We start from the raw sequence: 18,461 nt of genomic DNA on the forward strand, positions 1-18,461 counted from the left end.
TACTCTAGTACTACTACCTAGACTGGTACTTCTGATGGGCGTGGAAATCATGGCATGGTTCATTTCTGATACTGTTTTCAAGGTTCTCATAGTATTATTTGTTTCTCTATCTTCACCGACCTCTTTTCCCAATTAGCGAGGTGCCATATGCAAGAGAATTAAGGCTGAGGTGGTTTGTTGTGTTCATGATTTGAAGAATCCGTTCGACGTGTAGATTCCAGCGGTTCAGTAATTTATGCAGTCCAGCACGGGTGATAAACTGTATTTTGAGACGATGCGGATGAGAGATCAGATCGCGTGCCGGTAGCAGGATGCATTTCGTGCCTTCTTGTTTGAGAGAACGATCGGAGTTTATCCATCAAATAAACAAATTATATCCGATCGAGTAAGATGAAACCACAGTACCGCACATAACAAATTCAGATCGTACCGTCTTTTTTTAAAATAGCATGTAACTTTATTCAAACAAGAGAATCATTACAGGTAGAATGCTTTGGATCATAGATTTTAGAAACTCTAAGATAACTCTTATAATTAAGAATTACAATGAAATTTCTTAAAAAAATCTTCTTCGTGATTTCATACTTTGCAACATGAAATTCTGCGGAGGTTTCACATAGAGACTGCAATCAGACTGCAGCAGCAACATCATTACTGATATCTCTGCACGAATTTGACTACCTTCAAAGGTTTCGAAAAGCCCCTTGAGTCGCTCATCCAAAAAGATGAGAAGCCATGAGCGTTGAGCATACTTGGGCCGGGGATGATCCCCTAAACGTGCAGGTCGTCGAACCGCAAGATCTTCATCAGAACGCCAGAGAAGTATTCCAAAATTACAAAACATAAAACCAACAAAAGCACCATGACACACTATCAAAAACTCAACAGATATGTGTAAACAGATCTGCGAGTACACAAATCCAAAATCCACAAGATCGGGTACACTAAATCCACATGGATTAAAACTCTATCTCCGCAACAACGCCCGTTGAATCACCACCACAGCTGAAGAAGAAACAGAGTACCTTTATTCGTGACGGCATCACACCTTCCATCATGGCGTTGCCAATCAGAACCAAACAATCGATATAAGGAAAAACTTTTGAATAATCTTATAAGGAACCGAGATTCCCCCCACCTCGTAGCGCCAAGATGACGGTCGGAGGAGAGGGGAACCGAAAATATCCGGTGAAACTAAACGGGTACAGCACCGGCCACCGGCCTATATCACATGGCCTTTTTTGCTCAACATGGGCATATATCACATGGCATTTTTTTGCTCTACATGGGCCTATATCACATGGACGGTCCTCACTTAAGCTGGCCGCGGAAAGATAGTCGATTGCTCAACTTGGGCCTCTTTGGCATGGGCTTCCTTCATGGAGACGGATTTCAATGGGGGCGCATCCTACCTACTTGTGAATTCTGATTCCCCTAAAAAAAAAGAACTTGTGAATTCTGATGCCGTCTGGAAAAATTCTGCTGTACGTCGCTGTCCGGCTTTCTGCATGACTGTATCTGAAGACGTTTCTCAAACAACAACAAAAAGACTATCTGAAAACTGAACTAGGAGCACTTTATCAAACAAGTGGGGCTCACGCCAAAATGGTGAATTACAAATTCTGGCCATGTCATAAAATTCTGCTTATGCATTAATAACAATCTACAAATACCCCATAAAAAAGTTGTATAACAAAAACAGAAAGGAAAATGCAGTAAACAGCTATAGCGCTCTTCAGCTGCATCTGTATGAGCTAGTGGAGTACCTGCCTATCGCGCCAGACAGAAACGTCAATAAATGCAGGCAACAGAAACAGGGACTTCTCAGCTCATTCTCGCCACTAAACTCTGTCCGCTGTCCTTCGTCCGGAGAGCATGTCGATCAAGTGTGACAGTCTTGATGCACGAGCAAAACACAATTAATTGTCCTCGCGCAAGGAGAAAAATACTTGTAGAAATGAAATAACCAATCAAATGCAACGGGTTCAGTGGCAGCGCGCGGCGACAGGCAGGTGTATTACGTGTGGTGCCTGCCTCTGCTACGTGCGGGGCTAGCCTCAGACGATAATTAGCCACATTCACACCTCAGCTAATCTTCTTATCGACCACTCCAGCTTTTCACGCATTATTGTTGACCATTGCCGCCATTTGTCCTGGTGATTAGTTTCGCCAGAGGTTTTAAGAAAGAGACAGATGATCGAGATTCTGTGTAGTAGTAGAAAACTAAGCTTGATATCGTTCGGTCATTAATTCAAGCATCATACCATAAGGTCCATAACCAATAACCATAGACCCATCACGTACTCACGAATTGATCTGAGCTCTATGATATTTTTGCGTAACCTCACAACTACCAGTCGATTAGCACAGCACAGTCCCTGGCAAAACGGTGGAACGTTGCATTTGACATCACATGACCAATATACATACGTCTTCAGTCATCTGTGTCTTATTTAAAAGTTCTTCTCCTCAAGAAGCAAATACAGAACCCTCAGACGAGCTAGAAAAAACGAAATTCGTTGTTGAGATACCAACATATATACTAGTAGTACCCCTAAAACAATAAAAAAACAGTTACACGATCCGTGATCGGATTCCATTCGAAAATTCAGAGATCATATACTACGCGATCATTGACGTCAGGGGCCCTTGATCAGTGCACCAAAACTGGCCAATCCGCCGTGCCATCTCGCAGACCCCTCCACACCATCACACCCTACCAAAAAAAATATCCCAATCATACTCACCTTTCCCCCCTTTGTCTGTCCCCACAGCACCACCATCTGCAGCCATCGTCGATCCCCATTTTTCCAACCACTAGTCTGACTGACCCCTTCTCTCGTACTACCACACCCTCACCTCATTGGCTTTTACTTATCGGGAAAAGCCACCGGGATCGATAGGTCGATGCTGCCATGCTGGTATTATAAGCGAATTCAGGCTGATCTGGTAAGAGATGAGGGGAAACGCCAGGGCTGCCCGGGTTGAGCCGGTCCGGATCGACGTCGACTGGGCGCTGCCCCGGACAGCGACGCTGTTGATGCTCCGTGGTAGATATGCAGCTATCTTTGCATCTTCTTTTCTTTTCTTTTCTTTTTGTTCTTCTCATATTTTTTTTGTTAGATTAGGAGCTGTTTTGCTATGCCCGGCAAGTTCGTTCGCGTGCAGACGGCACCAATAATTGCGTCTTTGGGTTTGGAGATGGGTCCTCTGCTGATAATGATCTCATTTAGTGCACCAAAACTTGGATTTGCATCATCGTGGATACTCGCGACGCGCGTCCCAAAATCTGGTTCATGGACAAAGCGGTACACCGGGTCCTAAACTCAACTGAACGCGTACACATTGGCTAAACTTCGAAGTCAGCATGAAGTTCAAAAATCAAAGGAAGTAGGATCTGACAGGCACTACCGTGATTGTTTATGTTCAGATGATATATAATGGAATCTCGTGCTAAAGAAAATCAAATGATATGACGTACTCTTGACAAAAGTCATGTGGTATCTTGTCTCTTCTGGTTGATCTAATCAGCAAGCACTATAATCTATCCTAAAACTCTGATCCGGTTTTAAACAATTCAGATCATGTCCCACCTTACCCAACAGATGAAGAAAGCTGTCGCCGCCGCCGGCACTTCAGCTAGCTAAGCCAAAGCTTTCGAATGATTAACTAATACGGAACGGGAAGCAAATTACGGCTCGTCGACAAGTCTGTCGTCTTAAGAATGTTGCATTCTTTTTACTCTTTAGAATTAAAAGTTTTGCAAAAGATTCTAGCGCCAAGACGTGGACACTCCACTCGTTAAGAAACTAACAGCCTGTTTGGCAACTAGAATTCGTTTCATTTGGTAGAAAGGAAATGAAATCCAATTTTTAATAGGATTTCATTTGGTTGAATTTGAATTCTAGGTTCAAAAATCATGTTTGACTACCATATGGAATTGTAGAGTGAGAAACAATTCTAGAAAAACGATGGCTTTTAGAGAAGAATTGGGGTTAGTTATAGTGCAATTTCATGGAATTTGAGATTGGATTTCTATGGCCAATTCCGTGCCACCCAAACAAGTTGGTTTCTAAAATTTAAAATGAATTTCAAAATTTTATGGCCAAATGATGGATGCCAAACGAGCTGTAAGAATTTGCTGTAATAATGTTGGAGAGAGAGAGCGAACATTTCATATGTTTCTGTGATCTACAGTAGTGTAGTTTCACAAGCACGGTCATCATATCAGGTCTCATACAAAGATCTGGTGAATTATTTTTAACTTCAACTTGTACGTGGTGTTTTCTTTTTTTTTTTAAACTTTCTTGTATGAGGTGACTAATTGGTTGAGGTCCTGAACTCGTGATTACTTCCCGGGAAGTGATAGAAAACTGAGGTTGTGATAATCCAAAGGGCCCACCAGGTGGCGTGGTTACAGCTGTACTGATAGGCATATGAGTCTTATCCGTTACGTGGACGCCGCTGAGGTGTGGGTCCCGGGAATGGACCGGGAAACATCGAGCCTGAGCCCAGCTCGGCTCCATCCGTCCATGGTACTCCGAACTCGGGGTGGGCGTTATGTTATAACCGAAATTTCGGTTTTTTTCGGCTTTTCATGAAATTTGGTTCTTTAAATATGAGGATCGAAGTCGAATTTCGGTTCGGAACCGAACTAACCGAACATTGTGTTTACGGCAAAAAAAATAATGAAAACAAATTTAATTCAATCTTCTACTTACAACAGAAAATAAATTTAAGTTACACGTAATGTTGGTGTGACACAGACACACGTAATGACAGCAGCCAGTAAATATCATCTAACATACAATGAAAACATTAAATTTTATAGATTCAACGATGAACTTCGGTTCTTTGGGTTTACGGTTAACCGAGACGAGTTACTGAATTAACCGACCAAATTTCGGTTCTTTGAGTTTGCTGACCGAAATTTTAAACGGTTTTTCGGTTTCGGTCCAATTGGCTTCGGTTTCCGGTTTCGGTCTTGGTTTTTATGCCCACCCCTACTCCGAACCATGTCCGAAGAAGACGAAAAGATCAGCCTAGCCAAGCTGAGCCGAGCCAAGCCGAACCACGTCCGAAGAAGACGAAAAGAGGATATGAATGCTAGTTCTTTCACCTATCCAAAATTACACCAACACCCCTTGAATCTCGCCTGAATCCCCTCTCTCACCCCTCACCCTCTCTTCTATAAAGACCCCCCACCTCTCCTCCTTCTCCGAACTCCGAAGGCCACTCTCTCTCCCTTCCCTTCCATTCACCTCTCTCCGGTTCCCCCATCAAACAACGACGAAGACGGCGGCGACGACACGCATACGTCTCAGCGTACGTACACGGGAGCAGCCGCGTACCGTGCGGGCCATGGGCCTCCTCGACCAGCTCTGGGACGAAACGGTGGCCGGCCCAAGGCCGGATCACGGGCTCGGCAAGCTGCGCAAGTACTCCTCTTTCTCCCCTTCGTCTTCCTCGTCGACGGCGGTGGCGGCCGCCGCGCCGGCGGTGACCCGTAGCATCACGATTGCACGCCCGCCGTCGCTGGCCGTCCCGTCCGGCGAGTCGAGCTCCGTGCCGTCGTCCCCCGCCAGCGTTCCGGACTCCCCGTTCGCTGCAGGTGGGCCTCCGCCTCGCTCGCCTCTGTTTCTTGCGTTCCCCTCCTTCTTCCCCAGGACGGAAAAAATCGTTTCTTTAGGATAGGTTTGTTTGTACTGCGCGGTGTAGATCCGTGCGGTTTGATTTTCCAAATCCCCATGCTCACTTCACTTCTGTAGATTTCTTTGATGCGTCGATCCTTGGGTCTTTCATGAAAATGGGAGAAGAAAACAAAATTTGTTGCTTCACGAGATCTGTGGCCTGTATCGCAAAGCAGGGGAAACATCTCGAGAAATCGGTCCTTTCCCTGAACAACTTCTACAGCGTGCTCGATCGAATTTAATTGACCTCTGCAAATTGATTCAGAAACATCGAAGTGGCAGTGGTAGTATTAATTACGTGGGCTCGCCCAAAAAAAGCAGTGAGAACATGTGCATGCATCTCTATGATTAATGAATTAATCCGCCTGACCTGTTGCTGTGTTGGGGAATTTTGGTGCAGCTGCTACCACGCCCAGGGGGGAGGGCTGGAGGGCGCTCCGCCGGAAATCCAAGATGGCCGACGTCGTCGTCGGGGCGGAGGCGGCCGTCGGGCCCAGAAGCCCCACCGTGTACGACTGGTGTGTTTTCATGCCGCCAACGCTCTGTACTTCCAGATTCTTGCAGCATAACGAATGATTGATCAATACATAATCGTTCTACAAATAAATACTAATAATTAAAGGACATGGCGAATAATAAGGTCACCATGACACCATGTTAGGTGGTTCAGATCTAACTTTGGCTGGATCTGTTGTGCTTGCAGGGTGGTGATCAGTTCGTTGGACCGATGAATGACTGGCACAAACGGATTTCCGAAATAAGCAAATCGAGCAGAGCAGAGCAGAGGAAGCTAACTAGCTAGCGTCTGTGGCTGAGCCGTCCTGTTTTATGTACACCTTGACCTTCAGTCTGTGTAGTAGTTGTAGTAGATCCGGAGGCGATCGAGATGCGTTGCCTTCTTCCGGGGAAGAGGAACATTGAAGATGAAGATTGCAATGCAAGTGTTCGGTCCTGCTTCGTTTTCCTATCGTACCGGCCCCTCTCTGTAATCGAGCACCGCGGGGTTTTAAAAAAAAAGGCAAAGAGTGACCGTGCTCTTCTGATTCTCAGTCCTTTTTTGCTTGTTTTGCACTCAACAGTCCAGTGATTCCTGAGGAGGAACACTGAGACTCTGTTCTGTAGCTTCTACTAAGCCTGAAGATGCTAGTATTCTGCATGTCAAGTGTCGTGAGTCGTCATGGAACTGCCTTTACGGACAAGAACCAACCAAGATTTGTGTGGACTGCACGAGTGTGGTGTGGAATCTCTGAACTAATAATTGGATAAAGGATGCGCTTCGATCTTTCCGTCCCATCCTGCGTCGATTAATCCCAGAAATTCATTGGCCCTTCCTTCCATTGGTCTCCAAGCAGATGAAAAGAAGGGACCCTATTCGCTGAACATATTCACGTGAACTTATGCGATGCTAGTCACATCTGAACTGAAATCATTATCCCGAGAACAGAAAATCTGATCCGAAAAGCGCTTAATTAGAAAAACCGATCTCAAGGCACGGGCTGTTCTTTACTCTCAGCCGATCGAGGACAAGAAGGTAGAGCTAGATTTGCCTCGCGGCAGGCACCAACAACGCCAAACCCGGTCAAAACGACGATGGTACCAACCAATGCACCGTTGCGACCTGATCCCCCGTTCGGGAGCGTCTCATTGATTCCACCGTGTGGTGGCCTCTATTATTCGTTCACTCATAATTCCTCTGGGTTTGATTGGCTTTTGGAACATTCCATGTGAGGGCGTATAGGCTCTGTAGGACACCCATAGCATGGTTCTGCAAGAGAGGTTGGTGCCCGATCCTTGTAAGCAACCTGGAGCGCCTGCGTGTCTCACTCATCCTGCTTGCCGGCCGTACTCGTACTGGTCCCGGGTGAACCGGTCAAGAAACAAAACCAGATCGACTTTTTTCGAGTGGAACGTACTGGCAGGTTCTTGTGTTGCTAGATTTTGCTTGCACGATACATATGGGGCAGGGCAGGGCACGTCAGTGATGTGCTGAGGCCGTTGCTCTTTATTTCCCTCTCCCCCATACTTGCTGTCAGGTTGCGGGCGACGCATGGTGGTTAGGATAAATGGCTGGCATGGAGAGATCGTGCTTATGTGCAGTGCAGGTGGAGCATCCTGCAACCGCAGTATTCCTCTAGGAATTAGCCCCTCGCAGAGCACAGTTTCAGATGTACCGACAAACTATACGAAACTTTATATATGTACTTCCTGAAGAAATCGGCAAGGGGACGTAGCTCATATGGTAGAGCGCTCGCTTCGCATGCGAGAGGCACGGGGTTCGATTCCCCGCGTCTCCAACGTTTTTGCAGCATCATGCTCTCAGGAAGCACCCAGTAATGTCCATAACGCAGGTTCCACTGACTGATTCATCTTGCCCAAAGCTCTCACCTGTGGTAGAGTCATAGACCACGCAGACATGCTAACTTTCAACATCTTCATTGATGTGCAATAAGTTCCCTCAGCAGCATCAAACAGTTTCTGAATTCGTCAGTAACTGGAGTGGATACACAGTGCTTTGCAGGTCACAATCCTGGCAAAGGACCATTTTGCTATGGAATTCTAACCACGAGTGGTGCACAAACTAGACAAGCGGTCACCATCATTTATAAGGACTGGCCTATCAGAGTCGTACCAGACCAAACTGAATACCCCACCACGGTTCCACTGCGCCATGAAGGTGCGGATCGATGCGGTTTAGTTCAGAGCTACATCATGGCAATGTAGAGACCCAGGCATTCAGTAAACACAAACAAACCAAGCAGTCCGAAGGATGCTCATCAGATTAGTACTCAGAACCTCTTCGGGACCCAGTTCTATCACCACCGAATGAATTGCCATATGTACACTCTTCATCAATAACAGAGCAGCACCTAGATGGAGACGGGCCGGACGAAGGAAAAGAGGCAGGGACCGCTCGCCGAGGCGTGCTGCCCAATTAAGGCCCTTTTCTCCTCTTTTATTCGAGTTCTAATGTGCAATTGAGTTATATTGATCATCAGGGATGAGTACAAAACTATAAATAGATGTACAAGGAGTAGTCTGACACATTAGGCTGGCTAACACCCTTACATAGCATGAGTAAATAGGGCCACAATCGTGTGTGTACAACATTTAGGCAATCATCTCTATACTTTCTGATGACCAGCCTTTCGTTTTGGAAATTTCAAACACTTCGTTTTGTACAGAAGGTGAACAGACCGCCGCCACCATTTGTTGATAACTACATCGGCTAATCAGGGAATTCAAAGCAACATCTAGCTATCTAGTGGCACGTAGTGAAATGTCCACAGGTGTACGTTCCTTGTCATGAAAAAAAAATGTCCACAGGTGTACGTTCCTTGTCATGAAAAACTCCTTTTTCTGGTGCTTCTTTCCGCAGACGAATTCTTCATTATTGGGGTGCAGAATCCTGTAGTTACCCTTGCAAAATGCACACTGTTAATACAGAAGGAAAAACAAGGTAAACTAGGATCTACACATCTAAAAAAGTCAAAATCACACAATATATCAACACATGGCAGTGACAAGTGCAACAAATTAAACTTCCACCAGAGATTCTCAGTGGTAGACTATTAGATGTTTCCCTGATGCATGAATGAATAAATGTCACAACTCACAGTGATATGTGTGCCAATGTTTGTATGTACAAAGATTGATAATTGCATAGCTGAAATTGCATCTGCAACAGTACGGGCAACTAAATGAAAATGCAAAATTTTGAAATCATTCCTTTACTGTTGTAGTTACATGCCAATGACAAATAGTGAAACTGATATGCCACAACATTAACATTATAGAACAAGTATATTATATATTTATATATGCTCTGTGGAGAATTCAGAAGCTTCACTACTGAAAACCAGATTGAGCAATTCAAAGTGCAGACAATATAAGCTTAATCACTAGCAACCGTCTGATAGTGTTGTTAAAAGAAGACAAATCGACTGGCTCTGTTCAGGGCCTAATGGCCTTCTAGGGTTATGTACAGAAAAGAAATTTCTGAAGAGGGAAAGAGGAATGTCAGGTTGTTCTGTCCTTCACTTGTTGCCTTTAAAGTAGAAGGGAATAGGGAGGATTGATTTGTCCTTTACTTTGGTCTATCATATCATGGTTGAGATCACAACCTGACTAGATAAGGTAGTTAACACGAGGGGTAGCAACTAATATATGGAGAGAGAATAAAGAACAATATGATACCCACCCAATATGGTACATGTTTCAACAAACGGCTTGTCAAAGTGATCATAGTGTAGCTCAGAAAAGAAGTGCTGCACGGGGGAATCCGGCGGAGCATCCCTCCTACGAGCCAAAAAATTGACATGAAACCAAATCTCATCTCTAAAACCAACATGAACAGCCATCAAAGGTTTTACAGGATCAAACTCCGCACCCTGAAACATAGAGGAAAAGAAATCAAATTACCATTACAATCAATATGTTTCCTTTTGCAACCAGCTGATCAGTCCAGAAGCAAGCAAAGGTTAAGCGAGTTACCGGGTTGTTGAAATTGTAATGACGGAGGGCGTTATGGACATGGGGGCGAGCGTGAAACAGGTCGCTCTCTCTGCATGTAATAATGTGCATCAGAATTACAGTTTTAACAGTAATTTCAACAGAAAATATTAATTAAATCTAGGATAATTTCAGAAGCAAGCCAGGTTCACCCTGTTTTCCATGTGTCCCAATTAAAAGCACAGGTGCCTGATCATACACCGATCTACCATAATTTTCCTGTCCCTTTGGAATTGGACAAACTGAACGTGGAGCCTGAGGCTATTCTGGGCAGGCGTATGGTTAAACGTCGCCAAGCTACACATGTTCAAGTGCTGATCAAATGGACTTCATTACCTGCCGATGTTGCTACTTGGGAGGATTATCAGGTCGTGCGCGATAGATATCCAAGTGCCAAAGCTTGGGGACAAGCTTCTGCCCAAGAAGGGGGCAATGTCACTGCTGATGGCTCGTGACACCTGAAGCCATGGCAACTGCTTTTTTTGGAAGGCTGGCAACTACTGAAGCAGGGGAACAGAGTGAGGAGGAAGCAGCTGGGAGTATGCCAACGACTGAGTCAACATAGGTGTGTACTGGAAGACTAGTTGGCCTTTTGGGACCCACTGTCAGTGTCTGTCTGCGGGTGTGGTTATAAGCCCAGTCATGGACTCTGTTTGGTATGGAATCTGAATAGAAACAAAATTGCTGAAGCTCTCACCTTTGCTTCTTCCTTTTCTCTTCTCCACTTCGTCTGTTCTCTCCTCCCACTGCTGAATGTATCTTGGATGTTCACCCTGCTTCGCGTAGGTGTGACAATCCTGTAATAAAACTAAAATAAATAAATCAAATTACGCCATAGCCATCCTGCTGTCAGGTCGCTGCTTCAGCATAAGCAGAATGGTCGATCCTATTTATTTCTTTATTGCTCAAACCTTGTACCATCTAGCCGACCAGATGCATGACAAGTACTTTAACCGAGCAGAGGTTGACCAGACCAAACTGAATGGCACACCGCCAGTCCGCCGCAACTCAAGATCGATGCAGTTTAGTTCAGCTGGTACATCATGGCAATGTAGATGCAGAACATACACAAACCAACCAAGCAGTCTGAAGATGCTCATCAGGTTAGTACTCCTAGCTAGTACTCCCTCAGTCTCTACCCAATTCTAGCACCTCTGAATGGATTGCATATGTGCATTCTTCATCAAGAAGAACAGAGCAGCACCTAGATGGACAAGGGTCGGACCGATGAAAAGAGAGGGAGCCACCGGCAAACGGCAACAGCGTGGTGGCCCTCCCTTTTCTCCTCTTTTATTCAAATTCTAATGTGAAAACCGAGTTATATTGATCATCAGTGATGAGTATGTAACTGTAAAAACATGTATGGGAAGTTGACTGACACGGTAGGCTGGCTAAGACCCTGGCCGAATGCGATCTAGCACGAGCGAATAGGGCCATGCACAATGTGCATCATGATAGACGCCTAAATGTTATGATATACACGAGTGTATATTTGATTGTATCCTCTGACCAATTGTCTACCAAGCATTGGAACTATAGCTAGCTATGATCAACACATATTAACATACTAACTAGTAGAGACCAGTACATGATGTGAATTAAGAATCCAAAACCACAGCTAGCTATCTGGCCCCGAGCAATTCCCTCAAAAAAATTATGGCCACGAGAAATAAAATTCCCTCTGAACTATGTTCCTCGTACGGTAAAACTCCTTTTTCTGGCGCTTCTTTCCACAAATGAATTCTTCCTCGCTCGGGTGCAAAATCTCAAAGCTTCCATTGCAAAAGGCACACTTCTTTTTTAAGCGGTCCAGAGGTTTTTCTGTCAATGCCAAAGAAAAAAGGTAATTATGAATTACACATATGAAAAAGTTAATATCAAACAATATATAGCCATTATTAGAGAGCCGTGTAATATTGTATAGACAAACATAGCAATGATGTTTGTACCACATTAAGCTTCCATTATGAACTCCTGATGAAGGTGTTGTTATGATGTATGGATAAATGTAGAGACTCAAGGTGATGTATGCCAATATGTGCAAGAACTGATTCCTACATAATTGAAAAGTTGCAACATGTGGTAACATGGGACGCTAAATGAGAATATAGCTTATACAACCAGTTTACACAGCATCAAGCCATCAACCTTAAAACGTATAGGGTGAAAACCTGTATTCGGTGAAAGCTTTCAATCCTAGCCATTAAATCTCAAATAAACGGATCACATTAAAAGTGGAACCTCTAATAAATTTATGAAAACACCCCAGACCTTTTTTCTTCTTCGTAATATATGTTTAAGTGATCAAAGGTTACACTTTTAATCTCATATGTTTACTTAAGATCTAATGGCTAAGATTGAAAGTTTGAAGTTTTCCTAAATAGAGGTTTTCACTAATAATGTGTACTTTGGTAGCATGTCAATGACACATGGCAGAACTAACATGACATAATTAATATTCATAACAAGTTAAAGAACAAAGACGGCATTAACCAACACTGCTAGGAGACAAGATATGTCATGTCGTACCAATATGACACGAAAATGATCATTTGATTCAAGTGGTTAGGTGTATTTTACTCACCTAGTATGGTGCATGTTTCAACAAAAGGGGTGTCAAAGCAACCATAGTGAATTTCTGCGAAGAAGTGTTCCAAGGGCGTATCAGGTGGGGCACCCTTCCTCCGAGCCAAAAAGTTGACATGGAACCAAATCCCATCTCTGAAACCAACGCGTGCACACATCAAAGGCTTGACGGATTCGAACTCTGCACCCTGGAAAAAGAGAGCACACGAAGGGGACACAGCATGAAATTAAATCGCCATCCACGGTAATAATTTCCTGAAACAATTTAGGCAAGGTTTCCTTTTGAAACCAGAACCAGGCAAGGGTTGCTGAACCGTCGAACAATCACTTACCGGGTTGTTGGAATTGTAGTGGCGGAGGGCGCTGTGGGCATGGGGGCGAGCGATGTAGGCGTTGCGCTGTCTGTAGAAAATGTATGATACGCCGTATTATGATTAGAATTGCAAATGTGCTTAATTTTTATCATGTCAATCTGGGAGGGGCGAGAAGAGAAGAAGAAGAAAGAATACTCTGGTGTGAACGGGCCGCGGGTAACAAGGTGAGGATACTTGCGCTCGTACTCGGCCAACCATCGATCGCTTGGGCGCTGCCGGTCCCAGAAGGGAAGTTTCAGCTGGTGCAGGAAGCGCAGCCGATTGAAACCATCCTGGAGGCCAAAGGCCCGCCCCTGTTCCTTCAAGCCAACTGCAGCGTCGACGGCGGAAGAGAAGGCAGATCCCATGGATGCGATTGAACAAGGAAGGTCACAAGGAGGAGACCCAGACTCTGGATATAAATACACAACTGAGTCCTAATCCGATTCGAAATCAACAACCTACTTACTCCTTTCTTCTTCCTTTGTTTTGATAATCGAATAACAATCGAATGGCTGATGGGCTGCCACGACGAATTGAGAGGAGGCAGTAGCGCCGGCGACGAGCGCGGGAGGGAGGGAAACGGTCAGACGGAGGACTGAAGTGTGTAGAAGAAAGACAGCCGTTGAGGAGCGGATGTGTTTTACGGTGGGAAGGTTTTTTCCGAGGGGCCGACGGGCCGTGCTAGGTTTTACCGGAGGGCCGACGGGCCATAGAGCATGTCCAGTAGCCTGCAGGGGCCAGCCCTTACAAAGTTATAAGTAGGGGCTTAAAAAATAAAATAAAATAAAATAGGGGTTCAAAAATAGGCGATTGTACCAGCAGGTGCCTCTATTTTAGGAAAACTACATTTTTCGGACTACTTGTCTCAAGTGGCCTAGAACAGATGGTTAAGCATTTTTGACACTTTCCATATAGGTGGGGCCCACAGTCAGTTCGCATCCCATTTATGCATTAAGCCCCCTGCATATTTTTGTTCATTCATTTTCTCCCTCTTCTTCCTCTTCTTCGCAGCATGCGCCGGCGAACAGTACGACCGCATCGCCGCCCTTTGGCTCGACGGCATTGAGCTCCTCCGCACCACCGCCGCTAAGTCCACCCCGGAAGGCATCGCGTTCCACGGTACTCCGGCTTACATCTCCGACACAACTTCACCATCCTCCTCCTCATGCTCCTCCTCCTCTGTTGACGTTGACAGCCCCGACCCCGTGCCACCGACACTGCCGGAGTCGTACTTCCAGGTGGCTGACCTGATCCTACCGATCTCGCAGTCCACCAGCAACAATGCTATTGGTTTCGCATCCAGAACTTGTCCGACTCGCACTCCAGGCTCATGACCATTCCGTCGAACACCTATCAAGGTGTTCATGTCACCCCACGCGCTCGACGAGTTCTGGTATGGTGGTACCCCAACCCACCGGACCTCTACATCCAGGAGAACAACCTCACCATGGCGCGGGGCAACGCCGTGTACCGCGAAATCGTGGTCAGCATGGACCACCACTTCGCCAGCTCCTTCGTGCCGTTCCCCGTCATCTACACGGGCGGCATCAACCCACTCTACTGGCATCCCGTGTCCGCGCTCGGCGCGTTCGACTTGCCGACCTACTACATCGAGCTCACCCCGTTCCGGGGCCTCCTCATCGACAGCAAGGCCGACGAGATTGGCCTTAGTGTGGTGGACGGCATCGCCGAGTGGCTCGTGGACGCCAACCTACACCTCTGGCTCGACCCGGGCTTGTCGGACGTGCAAGCGTCGCTGGGCCGGTACAAGACGTCGCGGTTGTCCATCACCTGCCGGTATGCGTACGCGACGCAGCTGCTAGACAAGAGCTTCAACATCCGTACCAAGAGGAAGTCCACCTTCAGCGGCCGGGTCAAATCCTTGCTCGGCAACTTGATGACCGAGGTGGAGATGGAGCTAGACGAGCAACCTGGTCGGGTTTAGCAATGAAGGAAAGAACAATACCGTGGAGCTACAGGCGGAGAAGGAGACGGAGGTGCTGGTCCAGTCGGAGACGGCAAGCCGGCGAGGTGGCAGCCGGAGAAGAGGAAGAAGAAGGGGGAGAAAAAGAATGAACGAAAAATGTAGGGGGCTTAATGCATAAATGGGATGCGACCAGACAGTGGGCCCCACCTGCAAGGAAATGTGTCAAATGCGCTTAACCATTAGTTTTGGGCCACTTGAGATAATTAGTCCGAAGAAGTGTGATTTTCTGGAAAAAAAAGTGTGGTTCTGTGCGAAAACTGCCTCGAGAATTGTGGTTCCTTGAAATTTACTCTTTGAAATATCTCTTAGCTCGGCTCTGGTGGCTAGGGTTTACACAAGGGAACCAAAGTCTAGGGCTCCACGCTCTTACAGCTATTTAAAGGAAGAAAGCAGTAAAACATAAAGCAACACGTAAAAGAGAGAAGCGGCAAAAAGTGACGCCACACAGTAACAAGATGAATCGGTAACTTTGAATGTCAGCCGTTGGATGATGAATGAACGGCGCTGCTTGGACGTTCTTTCTGAAGAAATGACAGTGCTAAATGAAGATGAACACCGGTTTCTGATTGAGCAGGGCCTGACACGGCGATTGGGAGGAGGGGGCGGCAGCCAGCGGGTAGATATCAAGGAGGAATTGCGGCCTTCTCGCGTTTTTTTCTTTTTCTGCCGTGCTGTGCTCTGATGGGCTTGTAGTTTGCACGGGCCTGCTCGGAGCGTTCTTGTAATTTCAAAAAGAAACACAGCTAGCAGAAATGAATTCCTCTAAAAAAAGCAAAGCTAGCAGAAATGAATATAACAAGGGACCCAAAACAAACATGGAAGCAGATGCGGTAAGAAACGAATACAAAAGGGATTCAGAATTTCAGATCGAACACGGATATAGAGCAAATATTTGGCGGACCACAAACCCCCCCTTGAACCATACAAAAAGGATACAAAACAAACTTAGCTAGCCGGAACAGACTAGCCACAATTTGTTCAACGCAGCGATGCTTGGGAAGCAGCAGTGGACTTGAATTATCCATCGTGTCAGGACAGGTGAAACTTTTGGAGTACTTCATTGCTAGACTGGAGAGTAAGTTTCGCTGAATTTCAGAACGTACGAGTGGCGTTCGAGTACGATTCCTGAATCCTGACCACACTAGAACGTATGAGAAGGCACATCGGATCCTCTCTTCTCGTTTCCAGGAAAAGAAGTCTAGGATCCTATTGTCTTTTCCATGCATCCAGGTAGTGCTGACAGGCATTTCCTGAGTCCTGGCCTACCACCTGGTGTCAAACTGTCAATGGGTCATGTTTCGCATGACCTTTTGGCTCTTGTTCTCAGTTGCCATTGCATCCCTTTTCCTGTCTTCACTCTTCAGTATCTAGAAAGAACAGAAACACCTGCTAAACAATTTGCAACTTGTTGTATCGATGTCATGGTGTCATTAGCCGACGGCTAAAGAGACATGTACTGCCAGTACTCGGACATAGTTAGTGGCAGCAATCACGGGCTCAATTAACACTTCTGTTCTGTTATCCCCTGAGCCTACTCCATATTTGTCCTACTGCCTGGCTTTCAAATTTTCATTCACTAGATTACGCTGGACAGCTGGAGGCTGTAGTCAGTAGTCACAGCCCTGGAGTTCCTGTCCACAATCTTATTTCGTACCTAATTTTCTCATCCAATCTGAATGGGCAAACCGACATGATCGCGAGCTATCTTGCATCTTTAAGATGGTATATATGTTTGCAGCACTGAATGCAGTCAAAGAGTCAATTATGCTACTACATGGAATTCAAAGTTCAACCATGGAATAGTACGTACTTTCCTTCTGAACCAAGTAGAACGGCAGTGCCAGACTAGAACTAACTGAGACTGATGGACCTGTGGACTTCTACTCCGGCAGCATCGCTATACATGGTTGGTAAATGTCCGATTCATATTTCGTACTGCCATAATATCGTTATCGATCAGCTAAAGATGCCGCTCGCTTGCCGTATCTGACGAGTCACTTTTACTCCTCAGCTACCTGAAGGTTGCAATTGCAACAACCTCTTCTTTTCTGTGAGGTCAACTTAACTAATAGTTTTCACTTTTACCACCCTTTACCAATTCTACATCAGCCTTTTTACCCCTGAGTCACAACAATCAATCAGCAAAGTTTGTATTTAAGCCGATGCTTTTGTCGTTCTGCTTTCCATCTACCATCATTTTTAACTTTTCCCTGCGAGCAGTTGAGTCTGCTCAAAGTAAAACAACAAAAATTAACATCAAACACACGTCCAAAAAGCATTAGCCGTGTGATCCTCGAGCCGGCATTGTTAATTTGTACCCAACGATAAAAGCTCGAATTAATCGCTTTAGTGACATAAAACGATGAATTCGCCGGGCAACAACTTCGCTTGTCGTTTCACTCCTGGTGGATGTCTGACATGCTCTACTAGCTGCTGGCTCCGACCAGCATCTCATCCCATCTCATCTTCTAGAGGCATAACAAGAGCAAACGTACAGACCAAGCCTTAATCTCTTTCTCTCCGGATTAATCTAGTGCTAACCATTCTCATCACAAAGCCCAAAAGGAAGTTGTAGAATATGATCGAAATCGTCGGGAGGAAAAAGGATGGAACGGAAAGATGAACTGCTTTCACGTTTGCTTTGAGAGCTGACACCGGTTTCCATTTCCCATCAGCAGTGCAGAGATCTATATGTATTGATTAACTTTCTACAACCACCCCGTGATTTGGTTTGATCCGTGTACGTGTCGACGATTCCGTGATCGAATGTAGAGATGACTTGGTTTGCTGTTTAGTTTTCGGTGAGAGTATGATGTACACGCTGCCGATTAATTTGATTTATTCAGACCATATGATGGATTGTTCTTCCTGGTGTTCAGGAAGTCTTTGTTGTTTTCTGAAGATCTCAGGACCAGTTTGACGTACATGGTCTCCGTCGGCTCAGTCAATCAGTTGGCAAGACTGACTCACTGACGTGTGCTAACTAAGTATGTTGGATTATTCTGGTGAACCTATGGTGATTCATCAGGGTGACCTTAGGCTTAGGGTTCAGCCATAAGAACAGATACGAAAATATGATGATTCCTTTTAATTAAGTCCCACTGGTTTGTCATGGACTACATATCACAATCATAACTGAACCAGAACGGAAAAAAAGAAATATATCACAAAGAGACTAATGCGCTGCCCCGCAGGCCGGTCAGACAAACGCCTCAAGACACTGGCAAATGGTCTTCCAATAAGCTATCTTAATGCCTAATCAAGCATTATATTTACTGAACCACATGAGTAAACTTGTTTAATAAAAGCGACTCTTGCATTTTTATTTTGTTA

At 45.4% G+C, this 18,461-nt stretch overlaps 3 protein-coding genes and 1 non-coding gene across 5 annotated transcripts; 3 read left to right on the forward strand and 1 right to left on the reverse strand.

Annotated features, from left to right (window-relative positions):
- Positions 1 to 5,220: 5,220 nt before the first annotated feature.
- Positions 5,221 to 6,852, forward strand: LOC100846527 (dormancy-associated protein homolog 3). The gene is made up of 3 exons (XM_003574531.4): positions 5,221 to 5,611; positions 6,091 to 6,208; positions 6,394 to 6,852. The coding sequence occupies exons 1-3, from the start codon at positions 5,362 to 5,364 to the stop codon at positions 6,419 to 6,421; spliced, it is 396 nt and encodes a 131-aa protein (XP_003574579.1). The 5' UTR covers positions 5,221 to 5,361; the 3' UTR covers positions 6,422 to 6,852.
- A 1,059-nt stretch (positions 6,853 to 7,911) lies between these two features.
- Positions 7,912 to 7,984, forward strand: TRNAA-CGC. The gene has a single exon. It is a non-coding gene; the product is annotated as a tRNA-Ala (tRNA).
- Positions 7,985 to 8,625: 641 nt separating this feature from the next.
- On the reverse strand, positions 8,626 to 13,747 carry LOC104583720. 2 transcript variants are annotated; one of them, XM_024460615.1, is made up of 6 exons: positions 13,295 to 13,747; positions 13,118 to 13,187; positions 12,784 to 12,973; positions 10,897 to 12,020; positions 10,182 to 10,251; positions 8,632 to 10,078 (listed from the first exon to the last, which is right to left on the reverse strand). In XM_024460615.1, the coding sequence occupies exons 1-4, from the start codon at positions 13,504 to 13,506 to the stop codon at positions 11,854 to 11,856; spliced, it is 639 nt and encodes a 212-aa protein (XP_024316383.1). In that variant the 5' UTR covers positions 13,507 to 13,747; the 3' UTR covers positions 8,632 to 10,078; positions 10,182 to 10,251; positions 10,897 to 11,853. The 2 variants fall into 2 exon arrangements, with proteins under 2 accessions (XP_024316384.1, XP_024316383.1); XM_024460616.1 differs by lacking the exons at positions 12,784 to 12,973; positions 13,118 to 13,187; positions 13,295 to 13,747 and having other exon boundaries at positions 8,626 to 10,078; positions 10,897 to 10,996; positions 11,111 to 11,845.
- LOC100824095 (peptide-N4-(N-acetyl-beta-glucosaminyl)asparagine amidase A) lies at positions 13,657 to 15,086 on the forward strand. Its single transcript, XM_010238415.1, has 3 exons — positions 13,657 to 13,723; positions 14,153 to 14,379; positions 14,445 to 15,086. The coding sequence occupies exons 1-3, from the start codon at positions 13,657 to 13,659 to the stop codon at positions 15,084 to 15,086; spliced, it is 936 nt and encodes a 311-aa protein (XP_010236717.1).
- The last annotated feature ends 3,375 nt before the right edge of the window (positions 15,087 to 18,461 follow it).

Source organism: Brachypodium distachyon, chromosome 3 (genome assembly GCF_000005505.3).
Source record: "Brachypodium distachyon strain Bd21 chromosome 3, Brachypodium_distachyon_v3.0, whole genome shotgun sequence".
Taxonomy (NCBI): Eukaryota; Viridiplantae; Streptophyta; class Magnoliopsida; order Poales; family Poaceae; genus Brachypodium; species Brachypodium distachyon.

What these genes read in the sequence shown, in the direction of transcription:
- LOC100846527 (XM_003574531.4), top strand. Translation starts at nt 5,362, where the DNA reads ATGGGCCTCCTCGACCAGCTCTGGGACGAAACGGTGGCCGGCCCAAGG. An exon ending in GGACTCCCCGTTCGCTGCAG is followed by an intron (nt 5,612 to 6,090) that starts GTGGGCCTCCGC and finishes ATTTTGGTGCAG; the next exon opens with CTGCTACCACGCCCAGGGGG. An exon ending in AGCCCCACCGTGTACGACTG is followed by an intron (nt 6,209 to 6,393) that starts GTGTGTTTTCAT and finishes TTGTGCTTGCAG; the next exon opens with GGTGGTGATCAGTTCGTTGG.
- LOC104583720 (XM_024460615.1), bottom strand. Translation starts at nt 13,506, where the DNA reads ATGGGATCTGCCTTCTCTTCCGCCGTCGACGCTGCAGTTGGCTTGAAG. An exon ending in ACTACAATTCCAACAACCCG is followed by an intron (nt 12,974 to 13,117) that starts GTAAGTGATTGT and finishes CTCTTTTTCCAG; the next exon opens with GGTGCAGAGTTCGAATCCGT. An exon ending in TGAAACATGCACCATACTAG is followed by an intron (nt 12,021 to 12,783) that starts GTGAGTAAAATA and finishes TGGCATTGACAG; the next exon opens with AAAAACCTCTGGACCGCTTA.
- LOC100824095 (XM_010238415.1), top strand. Translation starts at nt 13,657, where the DNA reads ATGGGCTGCCACGACGAATTGAGAGGAGGCAGTAGCGCCGGCGACGAG. An exon ending in GCGCGGGAGGGAGGGAAACG is followed by an intron (nt 13,724 to 14,152) that starts GTCAGACGGAGG and finishes TCTTCTTCGCAG; the next exon opens with CATGCGCCGGCGAACAGTAC. An exon ending in TGCCGGAGTCGTACTTCCAG is followed by an intron (nt 14,380 to 14,444) that starts GTGGCTGACCTG and finishes TTTCGCATCCAG; the next exon opens with AACTTGTCCGACTCGCACTC.